This window comes from Schistocerca gregaria, chromosome 1 (assembly GCF_023897955.1).
Source record: "Schistocerca gregaria isolate iqSchGreg1 chromosome 1, iqSchGreg1.2, whole genome shotgun sequence".
Taxonomy (NCBI): Eukaryota; Metazoa; Arthropoda; class Insecta; order Orthoptera; family Acrididae; genus Schistocerca; species Schistocerca gregaria.
Genome location: NC_064920.1, coordinates 352370664 through 352390540, shown reverse-complemented (window position 1 = coordinate 352390540; position 19877 = coordinate 352370664). Strand labels below are relative to the sequence as shown.

The following is a 19877-nucleotide window of genomic DNA, read 5'->3' as shown; positions in this document are numbered from 1 at the left end:
GATATCAAATTTAGTCCTTAATAAGAAAATGATTTATAGAATTAATTACACAAAATGATGTTTTTGATGTTCTTGTTTTGCACTGTTTACACTTAATTGTATTCTCACATCTGAAAGAAAAAAACATAAAATAAAATTTCAGTCCACAGATTTATAATCTTTTAATGGTGCCACAACTATGTGTAACATTGTAATAAAGTGCAGAGCAAAGAATTTTGGGGGAATTTGCTCCTGCTCTCCTATATAGAATAAGCTTCCAAAATGACTACAACTATGAGTATAAAATGACTGCAACTATGTGTATAAAGAACAGCTTTTATTTTTAAATATCTCATTTCAAGTTTAATGTTCTATACTATTAATACATGATTACATACATTATTTACAATCATATTAGCTTTATACAGTCTCTGAATTCAGTCAATGCAACTGAGCATTTACAAATTTACACTTCACACAACTAATCACAAATAGTTCTTTATCAGTGACTCGGAACTGGTTCCAGTGAATCTGGACTAATGCTTAAATTGCAGCTAACAGCATCCTCACACTGGTGGCGTTCTCTATGCTTCTTGTCCAAATTTGGTGATCTATAACAGAATAATAATATATAAAATATTATTATGACATGATAAATTATATTATTTATTAATAATGAAAACTGGACACATTTTTATTCTTTTAAAATTTTTCCTGATTTACTGACAATGGAATTGCAATGCAGGAAATTCAATATTCTGAGCTTTTTTGTCCTTGACTGGAAGTCATAGATTTAAGAAAAAGCCAGTTTTTTCTTGGTCAGTTTCTGTTTTAAATATGCTGGACCATGTACTTTCCATTTTAGTTTTGCACTTGAATTGGCATGGATTCTTTTTTTATTGCTACCAGTTAGAAGCATTAAGACCATCTTTTTATCTATGCAGTGATGTAAAAATTGTGTATTTTCAGTTCAGTCTTGTACTCATACAGGTGTACTGTGACCTCAGACAGATAAAGGGAACATGTAACTAGGGTGTAATAAGAGTTTTCAATTATTTTTCCAGAACCGGATTACTGGAACAGTACTTTTGGGAAATAACATTTGTTTGTTATTAATGGTGAGGCCTGCTTCACAATTATCACTAAGTGATGTAAAAAACAGAAAATAAGATTCAGAAAGAATCGAAACTGCAACAACTGAAACTGAACATGAACTTCGAAGGCCATGATGTTGTTCTGCATAATTATCATAGAATTATGTAAATTATCTTTGTATCTTTTAGACATTCCTTTTCCCTTTAGATTATGTGTCTTGCTCATTTATTCCACAAACCAGAGTTTTGTTGTTCACTTATATGCAATGCCGTGAGCCTGATGATTAATCCCAAAATATTGTTGTCAGATGTAGCTATCGTTCTTCAGTCACTACTTCAGTTGTTTATCTTTTGCAACTGAATGTTTATTTTTCAACCAAACATGTTTTCTCTGTTCATATATTATCAGTGTTTTTTCCCCTAGTCTTTTCATGCACCTGTTGATAGTTATGCAGACAATAGATGCACACAATCCAGATTCACCCCTACATTAACTGAGTAAGTCTGTGTGCAACAAGAAATGTTTATGTACAGTAAAATGCCTAAATGTGACATATCAACAACTGGAAACATATACAGTGTGCATCTAGTATCTACAAAAGAACCAATGGACTCAAGCAAAGAACAGAAAAAATAAAAATCTGATTCTAGTTTATATGAATGTGTGAAATATATTTGGTTACAAACAAACCAAAAGGTCTTTGTACATTGTGATTGTGCTATCAGCCAGCAGATCCACAATGTGGAGGGACAGAGAGAGAGAGAGAGAGAGAGAGAGAGAGAGAGAGAGAGAGAGAGATGTCATCTTTCAGAACTGTAGCTGGATAAAAAAATTTAATTTTTTGGTATTAATGAAAAATGTCATTTCCATGAATGGTGCCTCGGTGGTAACTGAAAGTTTGTCCTGTGTGAAGAAGGTGAACATAAAATTACAGACATTCTTGAGTAAACAATAGAGTGTTTGACAAATGAGAACTGAAAACATGTACCAACAGAATTACTGTTCAAAAATACATTCAGTCCAATTTTGCTCCTCTTTATAATGCTTTTCATTTCTGATGATATATCAATGGAGTATGAAATAGTATTTTCCAGTGAAGTAGAAGTGCCATTAACTGCATTTAAAATGTTTAAGATCTAATTTCTTGAATTAGTAGAGCAGGTTGTGTGTATAATTTATCACATACAAAGGTGCAAAACACACACTTATAGAGAAGAATGAAAAGCAATGACTGACAGTTTGTTTAGTATGTTCATTCTGTGCTAATAAAACTGTAGATTAGCAGGATTAAAATATCTGTTAGAAACACAGACTTTTAGTTACTGATATTACAGTTGCTCTAACTGCTTTATTAATCTGTCTCTCAAATAGTAACTGTACTTGTAAATAGACCTGTAGCCATACCAGTAAGTGACTATTTCATTCAGTGATGAAATGTACAAGAATCTTTTCATATCATACAACAGCAAACAATTCAAGACTTACCTTTCAGCATCAGAAAGGGGCTGAATTAAGAAGGGTTGATGTGGCCGAGGAATATCATAATCAGGTTCTGAATGTCTCCGTCGCCGTATGGGCTCCATCAGTGCCAACTGAAGTCAGGAAGTCTATTGTCACTTGTTTGTAATAACAAGAAAAAATGTTCATAATGCACTATACAGGTTGGTTGTCTGAAAAGCTTGTAAGGCTGTCTAGGTGGGTTGTGCTGAGAAATAATTGTTCAGAAACAAATCTGATGTGTTGCACTCTTTCTGAGTTAATTAGCATTGAAGTTAGTGAATCAGGCCCTTAAACATGCAAATTAAGCAGTCCACCAGATAAAATTAGTATCAGTTGTTCTCAAAGCATACATGATAATGTACAAGACTGCTTAGACTTTGGTTTGAGTGCAACTATTACTACCATCCTCGTCTAATTTTTGTATCACTGTCTTTTTCAGTTTTACGAAACTAAATGAAGAACATATTTGGCAACACCATCTGTGGTGTGCCACTTGGCATGCACAGTGGCTTGATTGTCTAATTTCAATGCTAGTTAACTCAGAAATGGCATAATGTATTGAATTTTTTTAACAATTGTTACTCAGCTTACACTGCATAACCCTTGCAAGTTTTTCAGGCTGGTTTTGATGGACCTGTATAATATATTAGTATTGTAGCATTTCTGTTAAAGCCACTATCATCAGCTTAAACAATGTATTTGAAACAAAGGACATATTTGGAGTTTGTGCTGTACAAAGGCACAAGGTATTTCATATTCTGCAAGAAAGCTGGTTGTTTACCATTTCTTTGTATTTGTATATCTTACATTTACTTGTACATGAAATAATAAAGTTTAAAGAGTAAGAAATTTCACTAGGAGTAAATATAATTTTCTTTGTGTTTTGATGAACATAGTTATATGATATGTTTCTCAGGACTACAGGATCCTGAACTTTTGTTGAGATGAAAGCTAGGCCCCTTCTGCTCTATGGTAAGCTCTGCAAAACTGATGCAGATTGAGATGCTCCTAATATGGGAGAGGCAACTTTGTGAAAATATTATTTAGTACAATGTATGTTGAATTGCAGAATAAAGTCCAATTGATTGTACTGGCATGATGAATACTTATTGTTGTTTTGCCACAATGCATAGATAAGTCCTATAGTCCATGAATATAACATGGCATCCAACTGAGGACAAAAGTACTGTATTACTTCATACATTGAAAATAACTCTTCGTGGTTGTAAGCACTCCTGTTCTGCTGTGAGAAGAGCTTGTGTGAATAAAATGTGAATGGCTGCTTATGCATCTTTAACTTGATGTTATGTTCCAGTAGCAAAGTAGCTGGCATCCAGCACCAGTGCAAGTGACACATCTTGCACAAGATGAGGAAGCAGTGATGCCATATCCATTTCTTGTGTCCACTGAATGGTAGTAATTCCTTCTGTCATGGAACCTGTGAGTGCAGCAATCTGTGGTTTTTACAGTGCTGCAGTGTGAGGTACAGGCTAATGATAAAACTGAGTGCCCCAAGAAAGCATTGTAGCTCTTTAATTGCTTCTGGCTGGCAAATTCGAGTGGTATTATCCACCTTTTCTGGTAAGAGTGAAGATCTTGTTGAAGAAATAAAGTGCCCCAAGAATGTGACCTGTGGTTCACTGAAATTTAGTGTACTAAAATGTTCAAGGCATTGGAAAACTCTTGTTAAGTACTTTGGTGCTGTTCTTCCATGGCTGAGAAGCAAGAACATTGTCCAAGTAGGCAAAACAAATGGAAAGTCTTCAAAGAATTGAGTTGATAGATTGTTGCCACGATTTTGCAACGTTTTGTAAGTTGAATGTAATAAATAACTCTCAAAAAGGCTAAAGTGGCTGTTTTCGGAATAGCTTTCCCCGCCACTGGGCACAATTCAGATCACTGAACACAATTGCGTCATCATATTCTCTCAAATGTGGCACTTAATATCAGTTTGGTACTGTCTGTGCATTTAGCATATATTAAGTGCCAAATGGCCACCTTGTGCCAACCTGTTTTGGAACTACTGTAAGTGGACTTCAATAATCGAGGGCTGCCTGAGATCCAGATGATACCTTTATGCAATGTTCCATTGAAGTCACCCTTCACTATAATTAAGTAGTCTGGCAAAAGGCATCACTTGGTATGAAACAGGCAGACCAGGTGTAGTTTTAATATAATACATTGTGCTGTGGTATAATTCTTGTGGTGCACCAGAGAGCCAAGTAATTGTCAGACATTGGCCCAGTAATTTGAAAACTTGCCTATCTCTTGAATAAGTTTAATATAGGACAGTAGAGTCCTGATGGAATCCTGTGATGGTGAACTAGTAATTATGTTATGTTGGTCAGTCATAACCCAGCAAAATCTAGCAGCAGCTGGTAACGCAACAAAAAGTGAGCTCCAATGATAGGCTGTATGATGCCGTGACAGTGAAATCCCAATTGAAAGCACATAGCAAGCCAAAATCAATCTGCATCTGTTTTTTACCATAACTATGGAGGAATGATTGCCAGCTAACAGGGTAAATGATGTTAGTGGTAAGTAATTGTCTAGAAGATGACATGGAAAACATGTTAGTCTGAACATTTATCACAAGGAATTTCAATTTGAACCTTCTGAAAGGCTCTTCGGAAAATGGATGCACCTGCATCTGGATGCTGTTGGCTTTTTGGCATGCACAAGGTGATATACATTTCCTTGCCTAAACCACAAACTTTCTCTGGAACCAACAAGTTGCAGAAGACTGAGCTGTATCATCAAATGGCAGTGAGTCGACTTTCAAATGAATACGAGAAAATGAGTAGTATCCACTTGTATAGTGGCCAGCAGTTTGATGTGTTAGCAGCTCACTCACTTTATGCAGCTTATAGGATCTACCTTACTGGATGAGCAATCAGAGACCAATTGTGTAATAATAGGCTGTTACACACTTACAATGGGTGACTGCTATGCTGCTGACAGGCAGCAGAGTTAGAGCATGCTGAATATGATCAGCTAACTCCACTACTGTGTCCAACGGTTTCTTAGTCTGACTTGTAATTACCACCTATCATTAGGCCAGAGGTAGGCCAGGCCAGAACATGCAAGCAAAACAGAGTTTCCAGGACAGTTCCCATGGCAACCACTCTGCAAATGTAAATACTTGCAATACCTGCTGTTCCTTGGATGTGGTAACATGTTGAATTAGTTTGAATTTAAGCTTGTGGCAACTAAGTTTCCAGAAGTGCTGGTACATATAACAGCAAAACTCACAGCACCTGAAGAAGATGACTGGCTCAGCTGTCAAAATATTGTGCATAAAATAGAATAAATAACTTGGCAGAATGTCTGGAACCACACTATTCAGCAACTGGCTGAAGAAAATTGAGAGATTACTCTGGTTTCCTGATATCCACACTACCTACTACTGGAGATAACTAACGTCCACTTCATGTATGAAGTCAGCACCTCAGTGTGTAATTCTTATTACAGAGGCCACAATTTATGGGAGATAAGTTCTTAGAAAATATTCAAGAGCCAACCAACACATTTTTTACATTGAAATATTGGATTACCCCCACATAGCCTCTGCATATCAGCAGTTTTTGATTACTTGTCTTGTATTAAACTCGAGTGCAGTTGGCCATTGTCAGTTGATATTTCCTCCATTACTGTTGCCTCATGGTGGAGGACTGCTGCACATAATCTTCGTTATTATCCAGACACTATTCAGTTTCACACCCTCCTCCTTTTCATTAAAATTATTAGGATGTTTAGTAATGCTATTGCCTCTCTACATGGCTTATTGTAGTACCCTCTTTCAGGAGTCAGGAACTGAATCTTATCGAATGGAATCACAGTCTCCTGAGTGCAAAATGTATTCCACAACAGATAATCTGTCTGATTCTCCCATTGCACAGTTGTCAATATGGCCTTCTAGTCATTTTTCCACCGTTCTGTTTGTAGTAACCATGTACATCTCCACAGTTAACATGGTGTCCTATAAATCTCAAATTTTTTGGCAATTTGTGACAATCTTTGGTTGACATTTTGTGTTACAGTATATTTTGGATAAGTTTGCAGACCACAGCAAGCTGCATCCTGTGCAATCAGTAACACATTTAATGCAGTTTGCAGATGGCTGTACAGTGTCATGATCTTTACATGATAGTGTTAATACAGTTTTTGTCAGCAAATGAATACCCATTCTTGAACAAAAGATTGGTGAGGTATTCCAGTTGTGCATCGAACAGCTTCAATTTACATGTTTCACTCTCTACTGATAATGTTTTTACACCACCACACTTGATTTCTTGAAGACTAGCTCATCTGGAAAATGTAATCTACCATCTATCACCACTTCCATAGTGAAATAAATCATCTTTAGATTAATCTCATTGAGATATATATATTCACATAACAGAAATCGATGTTTGGTTTTTTGGTGGCAGAATTTAAAGTATATATTTGTGAGACAGTATTTAAACAAATCTGCAGTATTGAAGGAAAAAATTAAACTGCCCCCAGTACTAATTTTCATTGCACAGTGTGCTCTGGTTTGTAACCCCATGGTAGATTAAAACTGTTTGCCAGAGTGGAATTCAACCATGAGATTTTTGCCTTTCACCGGTAAGTGCTTTACCAATAGAGATAATCAAGCAAGACTCACGACACATCCTCACATCTTTACTTCCACCAGTACATCATCTTATATCTTCCAAACATCACAGAAGTTATACTGCATACCTTGCTGGACTAACACTCCTCTAAGGAAGGATATAGTGGAGGCACAGCCTAGCCACAACCTACAGGCTTGTTTCCAGACTGAATGTTCACTCTGAAATAGAGTGTGCACTGATTTGAAACTTCCTGGCAGAGTAAAACTGCCATACTGGGACATTTTCCTTTCAGAGACAAGTGCTCTACTGACTGTGCTATCTAAGCATGACCTGTGACCCATTCTCACAGTGCTACTTCCACTAGTACATCATCTCCTAGCTTCCAAACTTCAGGGGATTTCTACTGAAATATCTTAATATCTTGTGGGACTAGAACTCATGGAAGAAAGGGTGCTGCGGAGACATGGCTTAGCCACAGTCCTGGTGTAGCAAACAGTTTTAAACTGTTTGGAAGTTTCATATCAGCACACATCCCACTGTAGAGTGAAAATCATCCTGGAAACAACCCCCCAGCCTATGGATAAGCCATATTTCTGCAGTATCCTTTCTTCTAGGGACATGTAGGAGAACTTCTGTGAATTTTGTAAGGTAGGAAATGGGGTACTGGTAAAAGTCAAGCTGTTACACAGTTTTAATCTGAAAGTTTCAAGTTTCAATTAGACTGCTACTTTGGGATTGAGGAGGCAAGGGGGGGGGGGGGGGGGGGGGGGAGTGGATGATAACTGGTTCCTCAGTTATATTGAGTAGCTGCTAATGGTAGCTTAATGTGTTCTTGATTGTATTGAAAATTTGTTGAAGAAAATATTTAAGTACATTTGCAATGATAGATCCCTGCTGACAAAATATTACTGCATGTCATGCAGCTTTACAATATATACCACTATTTGCCCAATTGGTGCAGATTCCTAGTTTCTTGTCCCATGTTAGATGTTAGATTGATTGAATGTCTACCCAACACCACTCTGAACCCTGAACAAGAAGGAAGAATACAAATGATTTTTTTTAATCATTTTTGTGAAAATACACACCATTGGAAAATATGTGTACTAGGAAGTGACTATCAGTCATTAAAAAGACTTCTGCTAGATTACATTTATCTGCTTTACACAATATTCTTGCTGCTGGATAAATAGAATGTTATTCTAAATGATGAACACATTTTCAAAACTTTGTATTTATTCAAGTACAAATCAAAAATGAACAAGCTTTATACCAATGAAAAGAGGAAGTTCCAAAGTTTTTTTTTTCATAATGTTTGATACCAATTAAATAAATTTAATAATTTGTAATTAATTAGTTTATAATAATTATTTAATAATTAGATATGTGGTAAATATTATAAATATTCAATGTGGCCACTGTTGGCAGCATTACAAACATCACTGCAGTAGCCAAACTCATCCCACACACCCTAAAGCATATCTTAGCAGCATGATCTGGTTTCACAGATTGTTCAGAGTGGTTGGTAGAGGTGGGTCATAAACAGCTTCCATCACATAACCCCATAAGAAACAGTGGCAGGGTGTGAGGTCAGGAGATCTCAGTGGGCAGAGTGCAGAGCCACGTCCTCAAGTCCCCTGTGACCAATCCAGCACTGAGGAAGGGAGTCATTCAAGAAACCTCGTACATCTTGGTGCCAATGGGGCAGAGCTCCATCCTGTTGGAAAATAATGTCCCGGAAATCTTCCATAACTTGAGGGAACAGCCATTCTTCCAACATGTCCAGGTACGTGATTCCCCTTACAGTACTTTCCGCAAAGAAAAATGGTCCATGAACCTTTGTACAGGATACGGCACAGAACACATTGATCTTCAGTGAGTCTCTTTCGTGTTGCAGTGGTGAATGTGGATTTTCTGAACCCCATATGTGAACACCGTGTCTGTTGACTTTTCCACTAAGGTGGAATGTCCTTCATTGCTAAAAATCACACATTGTAGAAATGCATCATCCTCCATCTTTGCTAGCACATAACCACAAAATGCGAGAGGCTTCTCTTTGTCATTGGGGTTGAGAGCCTGCACAATTTGTAATTTGTAGGGCTTGTACAGCAAACACCGTCTCTGAACTTTCAATGCAGTTGGTTGGGGGTGTTCTAAGTTCTTTACTGCCTCTGTTGGTAGACTTACTGGGACTGCGCACAAAACTTTCTTGAATCTGTCGAACATCATCCTCCAACACACGTGATTGGCCTGTGCTTTTTCCTTTGCACACACTCTCAGTCTGTTTAAATTGCTTAAACCAACAGCTAATGCTTTTGCAAGTTGGTGGTTGAATACCAAATTTGGTATGAAATGCCTGCTGCATTACAATTTGTGACTCACTTTTTGCAAACTCAATAATGCAGGAAAACCTTGTGCTCCACATTCGCTATCTCACACACAACTGACAGTGAAACAGAATGAAGGCCCTATTGCTACACAAACTCTACTGGCTGCTCCTGAAAACATCACTGCCCACCCGCCTCCACCCACCTAAAACTTTGGAACGTCCCCTTTTCATTTGTATAAAGCTTATTTGTTTTGGATTTTTACACAAATACATATGAATTTTTGAAAATGGGTCCGTCATTTAGAATAACCCTGTATTTTAATTACTTTAGGTATGCCTTCTCAAAAGAATTACATATGGTAACAGGGAACCAAAATATACAGAATAAGTCAACACTTTTGTCTTTAGGTGAACATAATGATTCCTCAAGAGCAAAACAGGATTAAATGAGCTTCTTGTACGGTAAGTTTCACCGACTCTAATTGTGTGTCTAGTACTTTGGAGCTCTGTTACAGATGAGAAAAAAAAATCTTGTGTTTTTAAGGTTCCAATCTAAGATAAAATATTGCTCATGTATAACAGAAAGACTATTTTTGGGTTATCTTTCTTATAGCCACTTTTTGTTTCATCAGTCCAGGTCAGTGTTTCACATGAAATATTTTACTCAGGATACTGTTCAAGCAAAAGTTGATGTGTAAATGACTAAACTTTTCTTTTAAATGTTCTGGTCCAATCTGGTTCTAACAACTTCAGTACACTGTTCTGCTCGATTGTTTGTATGTACAGGCTTTCAATAAACACAATGACCAAATAATCAATATTTTTCATACACATTTCTCCACCTGTATGGTGAACTGAGTTGTAGAATGATACAGAAACACATAAAGTGTAGCAGTCTCATGAGACTAAAGACTGGGAAGCCACAGGTCAACCAGTTGTTTTAGTTGACAGAGAGTTTCACGAAGCAACAATGGCAGTGTATGCAAAATTTTACTTTTTAAATCTAAAAAATAGATTAGTGTTAAGCAAATATTTAAAGTGGAACACAGTTTACTTTCAAATTAATGTCCAGGTATTGCAAAAACTCCTCCAGCATAATTTGCATGAATACGAAAACAACATCAAAGCTTACCAGAATATCGATAAGTCCAAGTTCTTCAGGTGATGTATGAAATCCTCTGAGCTACTTTTCTATAACAGGTGGTAAGAAAACTGACTGTCTTGCAATATATTTTTCCATAGTATGATTATCAAGATTTTGCAAGGTAAAAAAAAATCCCATCAAGAAAACAACAGTGGAAGAAAAAAAAAGTTATGTCAACACAATTAACTCGTCATGATTGGGGTTCACAGTCATGTAGAATTTTTTTAGAGGGCTTTATATCCGTCAATAACTGTAGATAATGTTTATGTCACAATTGCAGTTTTGGCCTTAAGGGCAGTAAGTAGTAGTACAGCCATTATCTAGTGGTGCTGTGTGCTTCAGCACGTCAAACTATAAATCGTCTGGTATGTATATATACCGTCCAAACTGAGTCTAAAAATACAGCAGCATTGAAGGAGTGTGAAGCTCCTTACACCATGAAATGATTTAAATTGCATGAACTACTGCCAACACTAACATCATTAACACAAACTACAGTACACTGTTGTTCTTACGTACTGTTTACATGTGAATGAAGACAGTTGGTGTAAAAATAAAGTAACAAAATATGCAAACATCAGTTTACTGTGATTTGTGTTAAGGATGTTAACACTGGCAATAATCCATGTAATTAATATCATTTCAATTTGTAGAGCTTCATGCTAGGTCAATGCTGCTGTATTTTTACAGTGAAAAGGCTCAGTTCTGATAATTAAATGTGTACATGTCAGAGGATTTTTGAGTTTGGCTCCAGCTGCCAGAGACTATACTCGTGTGTGTGAGTTGCATTTGTGTGAGTGTGTGTATGTTGTCTAATTTTGACAAAGGCCATGTTGGCCAAAAGCTTACTTTCCGACAGTTTTTTGTTGTGCCTTTCTGCAACTCAGTATCTCTGCTACATGGTGAGTAGTAACTATCTTTTTAATTATATTGTTACAGTCCATAGAGGTTTTTAAAGTCGGAGATGTGTTGAAGCAAAATCTTTTGCAGTACCACTTGATAATGGCCTTAAGACCAAAATTGGAATTGTGAAATAAACAAACTCTGCATGTCATTTAAAAATGTAACAACATGCTTGTGGTTGAATGCAAGGATGATGTGTAATACAGAAGATTATATCAAATATGTTGAATGAGAAAGGTTTTGAGAGTGAGAAAGCATACACAGAGTAGATTTCACATTTGGAAAGTAGCACTACAGTGGCTCTAGAAAAATGAACTCAAGGAACATAATAAAGTAATATATATCACCATACTGCCTGTTTTTTAACTATGATTACTTCTACAAATATTAAACATTTGATTCATAACCACTATTATTTGTCTTAGCTTCCTCATGCAACACGTTATTTAATGTGAGCACATACTTGTCCATTTAATGATAATACTTATCCACTTAATGATAATATTGCCAGTGCCTGGAACAAGGTGTTATTTAGCCTAAATGTTAACTACATAATTAATACACATTACAACAATACTGACATTAAGTGAATCAGTACTTGGTTATTTTAACTAATTTTTCTATGCCAGTAATTGCCTGATGATGAAGAAATGTTGAAATGTTTAACACGGACAAGTTATTCAATATTTGTGAGCAAACTGCAACTTTCCATATTTTTATGTGCCTATTGACTGATCAAGAAATGTGCAAGGATGAGAAGTGGTCACAATTAGAGAGTATTAATTGCTTCTTAATACTTTGAGAGTTTTGATTACAAACATTACATCAACTAGCTCTAAACAGACATTTGGCTAGGAGTATCTGCAGGACATTCCATGTTAAATCAATCACATTCTCCAATTAATCAATCATTAATCAGTTGTTAATCAGTCATCAATCAAGGAATGAAATAATTATGTAAAACTGAGTGAAGAGTTAAGAAGTAAGAATCTGGACGGTATGAGATGAGCATTTCTCAACTCCCAATTTTCTTATTTGGATAAACCAAACGGTGAAATATTTTGTGCTTGACAAACCTTAAAGAGATAAGAATATAAAATAATATGGAATTGTTTGTTACTGTCTGAAAGCAGGAGCTACAGGATAGTTCTTTAGAAATTAAAGGCAATGAAATTTGGTGTGGACAGAAAATTATATGCATTTAGAATAGAATTCCAGTGATTTGATGTCAGAGCTGCATATTACCAAAATAACATACCTTTTCTCTGAAGAAAAAGTGATCCTGTATGCCATTTGAAATTATCATTGGATCAATCACACAATCAAGAAGTCGTCAGATAGAAAACACTCATGTACAGTGTATCCTAGGAACTAAGTGTGGTGCTCTATAGATTGTTGGAACTCATGGAAGTGACCATTGCAACACTTTGTTAATTGTAGCATTTCCCTTGTTTTCCTGTGCAGGTTCAAGATTAGTATAAATATTTCAATAAAAAAGTGAAATGAATGAGAACCTTAAAATTAATAAGATCACACTCAAAACTCAACACTTGAAGGATTTCCTTCAGTGAAAATAGGTTATCAAAAAAAGTATACGTGATCTTCAGATGTGCATATGATTCATAAATCCTTCACTGCTTGTGTCAGGTTGATGTAACCTGAGAGTTTTTTCTTCCGTAACTGATCTTTGACATGGTGAGAAATTCTTCCTTTGTGTGCTTTTCCCTTGAGTGCTACTTAATATCATTGCTGTCCTCAGTGCTTCTTGTTACTGTGTGTTTCCATCTATTTCACTCCATATTTCAGCAATGTGACCAAACATGTCTGCCTATGCTGCTCAGTATTCCAGTGAAATGATCCAACATGAGCATTTACATATGCTTTCCGTCATTGTCTTCATGTGCATCAAATCACAAGTAAATCTGTTGTTATCACTTTTCTGTCTAGTTACATGCTCTTAGGAAGTATTCATTAAATACACAGAAGTTTTAAACATTGTTTATCATGTCCTTTCAGAAAATATCTAAGTTTCTTATGATGATGAACTCCCATACTCCTTGAGAGAGTGTAGGGGAGTGATGCGGGAGACCCACACCGCCGTACTAGGCAAGGTCCTAGTGGAGGTGGTTTGCTATTGCCTTCCTCCAACTGTGATGGGGATGAATGGTGATGATGAAGACACAACAACACCCAGTCATCTTGGCACAGGAAGCTTCAGAATATGGAGAAGGCACACCCAATGTTGAAATAAATTAGCATGATATGGCTTCAGATGTTGTTGCTTCTTCAGATGCCAAATCTTTGAATTCAGTTGTGACAAAAGATTGCTGTATGAGTTGGCAGACTTAATTGCATACAAAATGAGTCAGTCATAGATGAAGATCCAAAAGCCATAACATCATTTCTCATAAGTTCTTTCACACTGCTTGTAGCACCAAAGACTCCAGCGGAAGTATTTTCTCTTTATTTTGATGATAAATTAATGGATTATACTGTTGTGTACACTAATATGCATGTAATGAATATTCGTGGACAGTCTGAGAGATCTCATGATACGCAAAATACAGCCTGTAAGGAGATGAATACCTTTCTGGATCTGCTGCTATAGGCAGGAACTTACAGAGCTTGCAAACTCCATTTCAGAGACAAATAGGATGCAGATGGGTCTGATGGATTTGCAGTTAGTATTCCATATAGAAGATTCCTGTATATGCTTTGATGATAACAGCACAAGAGACTGAGAAGTGTGAACTTGCAAGATAAATGTTTGAAGCTGTATATTCCTGAAGGAGATGTGACAGTTGATGAGCAATTAATTCTATTTTGAGTGTTATCCCTCTGACAATATATGCAAAAATAGCCAAAGAAATAAGGTATGAAACATTTTGCTTCATTACACTCTACAACATTTTATCTTAAAAACTAAGAAATGTAGGCACACAGCCAAATGTTCCTTTCAACAAATTGAACAAGCCTTCAGATATCGTGCAACATCTTGTTATTCCTGTAGAAGGTGCACAAATATAACTGTACCATGCTTCTTGCAAGAATTCTATTAGAAAATGGTTGAAATTAGTAGGAACATTATGAAAGAACAAACCACATATTCCCCACAATTTTTGCCAAATAAAGAACTGTAGCTTTAAACCTGTTTGGTTTTATGCAAGACATAACAATGGTGTGGCATGTTCCAGCCAAATCACAATCTGCTGTACTCATGTCCATGGTGCATAATGATGGAAAGACTAATATAAACTCTTAGAAAAAGCCATAAATTACATCTTTTACAACCATAAAAATAGTGGAACGTACACTTGTGATCAGTTATGTAGTAATTAAAACATTGACAGTAGAACAAGAAGATGGCCTGAAGCAGTGTTCTTTCATTTGGTAAATGTGTCTGCTCTGAATTCATATAGCCTTTAGAAACAGCTCTTGTAGTGCATTTACAAGATGTGAATTTTTGAAGAATGGTTAAGAACTTAACTAATCAGCTATGCTGTCCAAAGGATGTACATTTCTTAAATAGTCTGAAATCTAAAAAAAAATTATGCTTTATCTAGCAGAGAAAGGAATTGGTTCCAGCACACGAAAGTATGTGAAGAACAAGACCAGCTACCATTCCCTACCAAGAGAAGATGTGCCCAAGTGTGAATGACAGCAAACATTCCACAGTATGTGTGACTGTTTCCAGACACACACACACACACACACACAAAGATTCCAAGACTTACCAAGCGGGAAAGTGCCGGTAGACAGGCACAGTAAAATAACACACAAACACACACACACAAAATTTCTAGCTTTCGCAACCGGAGGGGGAAAAAAGGATAGGTATATACTCGCGCGCGCACACACACACACACACACACACACACACACACACACACACACACATCCATACATACATACACAGACACAAACAGACATATTTAAAGGCAAAGAGTTTGGGCAGAGACGTCAGTCGAGGTGGAAGTGTGGAGGCAAAGATGATGTTGAATGACAGGTGAGGTACGAGTGGCGGCAACTTGAAATTAGCAGAGATTGAGGCCTGGTGGATAACGAGAAGAGAGGATATATTGAAGGGAAAGTTCCCATCTCCGGAGTTCGGATAGGTTGGTGTTGGTGGGAAGTATCCAGATAACCCGGACGGTGTAACACTGTGCCAAGATGTGCTGGCCATGCACCAAGGCATGTTTAGCCACAGGGTGATCCTCATTACCAACAAACACTGTCTGCCTGTGTCCATTCATGCGAATGGACAGTTTGTTGCTGGTCATTCCCACATAGAAAGCGTCACAGTGTAGGCAGGTCAGTTGTTAAATCACGTGGGTGCTTTCACACGTGGCTCTGCCTTTGATCGTGTACACCTTCCGGGTTACAAGACTGGAGTAGGTGGTGGTGGTGGGAGGGTGCATAGGACAGGTTTTACACCGGGGGCTGTTACAAGGGTAGGAGCCAGATGGTAGGGAACGTGGTTTGGGGATTTCATATATATAAAATCACACTAAAGTGATATGCACATCCTGTGAAGATTACAATAAATAATGAACATTTTATACCTTCTAACATGCCCATTTTAAAAGGACACTGAAGCTTCATCTTAAAAAAATCAGTTATTTGGAAATAAAAGATGACCAAAATATCACTGAAATCAATTATTCTTTTAAAAGGATGTAAAAAAGTATATTTTAAATAATTATCTCAATGGTATGCTGGAGTATTGTGTTCCTTGTGCTTTAGATTCAGGTCAAATAGAGCAAACATGAGTTTTTGTGTATTAAAATATTGTGCAACTGCTTAAGGGTTAAACAGTAAAACTGTTAATGCCATAAATATTTAATTACTGGATATTATAAGAAAATATTCATTTCTTAACATAAAAAAGTACATTTTGGTTTTCTCAAGTCTGAATTAAAATGGAAATCTATCTCGTGTAAGAAAATCAACAAACTAACTCTCTGCTGAAACTAAAAACATTGCAATAACATACATGCATCACTATCTAAGAAAACTCCTACTGGAAAAACTACTTGACTGGCCATTAAAATTGCAAGAATAATTAAGGCAGTGCACAAACATTTCAACACACCTGTGCAAAGTAGATAGGAGTAATGCCAGCTACAGTGTGTGTACTAGAAAAGATTATGCAGCAAGTTTATCATTCGGAAATCACATTTGAAATTTGTTTCTTTCTGAGAAGACTGTACATTGTCCCTAGTCTAAAAAGGAAAAAGTCTACCAGCAAGTGTCAGAATTCAACAGTAGTAGGGTCACAGCATATAGAGACTGTTCTATCATTTCAAAATATTGCTACTCACATTGGTCAGGGTCCCATGACTGTGATGTGAATATGGAAGCAATGATCCAGGAGGGCCATACTTGACACCATGCAACATCTCAGCAGCCTCATATTTACAGCAAGGCAGTTTTCACCCCGATAGACATGTGTGGAACATCACAGCCAGGCAGCATGACAACCATTGTTGCAGCTTCCTTTGGTATAGTGGCAGAGACTATGGTGCTGACAGTAGTGCATCCAACAACACTAGACACAGGAAAAGTGTCATGCTGTCTTCATGGATGAGTCCTAATTCTGTGTACAGCATCACAGTGGACATATCAATATATGGAGGCTCCGATGTTAACAAACTGACAGATTGCATTTGACGTCGCAATTTGGACCCAACACCTACCATAATGGGGAATCAGTGGATATACAATGTGATTACCTCTGGTTCACATACCCAGCGATTTGGATAGCTCAGCTATAACATTTTTGATGTTTTAAGGCCAATGTGACAACAAGATAAGGACATGTGCCTTCCTGTCCTGAATTAACCCTCTAAGGAGGTTGTTCGACTGTTGCTCTGGCCTGCACATTCTTCTATCTGTCTCTCTGGTCATTTCCCAGTGACTGCAACTGATGAAACCTGGCATTAACTGAAAGGAGAATGTATTGAATTGGTCATATCTGTCACCCAAGCTCAGTTTGACTTGATGTCCGTCCAGCAGAGTTACGATCACTCTTCTTGCCAAAGGTTGCAACTCCCTGTACCACATGTCATATACCCCCCCCCCCCCCAAAAAAAAAAAAAAAAGCTAGAAAGTTTGTCATGTATTCTTCCTACTATATCTTATATGCACAGCAGCTAAAATTTCATAATTTTCTGTCCTTTTTGTTCGGCAATTTTAATGATTAACATGATATTTGCACACTAAGCCAGTATTCACATGTGTTACTGTAAAGTAAAAGAATTGACCAATTAAATATTTATTCACAGTGGTATACAGAAGCAACTGTGCAACATACCCAAACTAAATTTAAATTTGCTTAGCACAGTTCTTTTTAATATTGTTTGATATTATCCTGTTGTTGTTGTTAAGACTTCAGTCCAGAGACTGGTTTGATGCAGCTTTCCATGCTACTCTATCCTGTACAAGCTTCTTCATCTTCGAGTAACTACTGCAATCTACACACTTCTGAATCTGCTTAGTGTATTCATCTCTTGGTCTCCCTCTACAATTTTTACCCTCGATTCTTCCCTTCAGTACTAAATATGTGATCCCTTGATGCCTCAGAAAATGTCCTACCAGACAATCACTACATCTAGTCAAGTTGTGCCACAAATTCCTCTTCTCCCAGTTCTGTTCAGTAACTCCTCATTAGTTATGTGATCTACCCATCTAATCTTCAGCTTTCTTCTGAAGCACCACATTTCAAAAGCTTGTATTCTCTTCTTGTCTACACTATTTATCATCCATGTTTCACATCCATACATGGCTACACTCCATACCAGTTTCAGAAAAGATTTCCTGTCCACTTAAATCTGTACTCTGTAAATTTCTCTTCTTCTGAAATGCTCTCCTTGCTGTAGCCAGTCTCCATTTTATATCCTCTCTACTTTGACCATCATCTGTTATTTTGCTCCCCAAATAGCAAAACTCCTCTACTACTTTAAGTGTCTCATTTCCTAATCCAATTCCCTCAGCGTAACCTGATTTAATTCAACTACATTCCATTATCCTCTTAATCATATCCTCCTTTCAAGACACTGTCTATTACACTGAACAACTCTTCAAAGTCATTTTCTGTCTCTGACAGAATAACAATGTCATCAGCAAACCTCAAAGCTTTTATTTCTTCTCCTTGGACTTTAATTCTTACTCTAAATTTATCTTCTGTTTCCTTTACTGCTTGCTTAATATATAGATTGAATAACATCAGGAATAGGTTACAACCCTGTATCACTTCCTTCTCAAGCACTGCTTCCCTTTTGTGCCCCTCCACTGTTATAATTGTCATCTGGTTTCTGTACAAATTGTAAATAGCCTTTCGCTCCCTGTATTTTATCCTTGCCAACTTCAGAATTTGAAAGAGAGTATTCCAGTCAGCATTGTCAAAAGGTTTCTCTAAATCTACAAATGCTAGAAATGTATGTTTGCCTTTCCTTAATCTATCTTCTAATATGTCAGTATTGCCTCATGTGTCCCAAAATTTCTATGGAATCCAAACTGATCTTCCCCGAGGTCAGCTTCTACCAGTTTTTCCATTTGTCCATTAAGAATTCGTGTTAGTATTTTGCAACTGTGATGCATTTAACTAATTTTCACACCTATCAACATTGCTTTCTTTGGAATTGGAATTATTAAATTATTCTTGAGGTATGATGGTGTTTCACCTGTCTCATACAGATTGCTCACCAGTGGAAGAGGCTGGCTCACCCTAGGCTATCACTAATCCTAATGGAATGCTGTCTACTCCAGGGGGCTTTGATTTGACTTAGGTCTTTCAGTGCACTGTCAAATTATTCATATGGTATTATATCTCCCATTTCGTCTTCTTCTACATCCTCTTCCATAATATTGCCCTCAAGTACATCACCCTTGTATAAACCCTCTATTCCACCTTTCTGCTTTCCCTTCTTTGCTTAAGACTGGGTTTCCATCCGAGCTCTTGATATTAATGCAGGTGGTTCTCTCCAAAGGTCTCTTTTAATTTTCCTGTAGGCAGAGTATATCTTACCTTACTGATATATGCTTCTACACCCTTACATTTGTCCTCTAGCCATCCACACTTAGCCACTTTACACTTCCTGTCAATCTCATTTTTGAGACATTCATATCACTTTCTCTTTCTTCATTTGCTGCATTTTTATATTTTCTCCTTTCCTCAGTTAAATTCAGTATCTCTTCCATCACCCAAGGATTTCTACTAGCCCTCATCTTTTTACCTACTTGATCCTTTGATGTCTTCATTCTGTCATCTCTCAAAGCTACCCATTCTTCTTCTACTGTATTTCTTTCTCCTGTTCCTGTCAATCATTTC

At 37.0% G+C, this 19877-nt stretch overlaps 1 protein-coding gene across 3 annotated transcripts in view; it reads right to left on the bottom strand.

The window, feature by feature from the left end:
* Window positions 1–314: 314 nt before the first annotated feature.
* The window catches only part of LOC126345402 (uncharacterized), a 217922-nt gene continuing 198359 nt past the window's right edge, over window positions 315–19877 (bottom strand). For all 3 annotated transcript variants that reach the window (XM_050002099.1, XM_050002100.1, XM_050002101.1), the window contains 2 exons: window positions 2560–2666; window positions 315–590 (listed from right to left, as the gene is read on the bottom strand). In XM_050002099.1, coding sequence (XP_049858056.1) covers window positions 482–590; window positions 2560–2666 — 216 coding nt within the window. In that variant the 3' untranslated portion in view covers window positions 315–481. The remainder of the gene's footprint in view (window positions 591–2559; window positions 2667–19877) is intronic.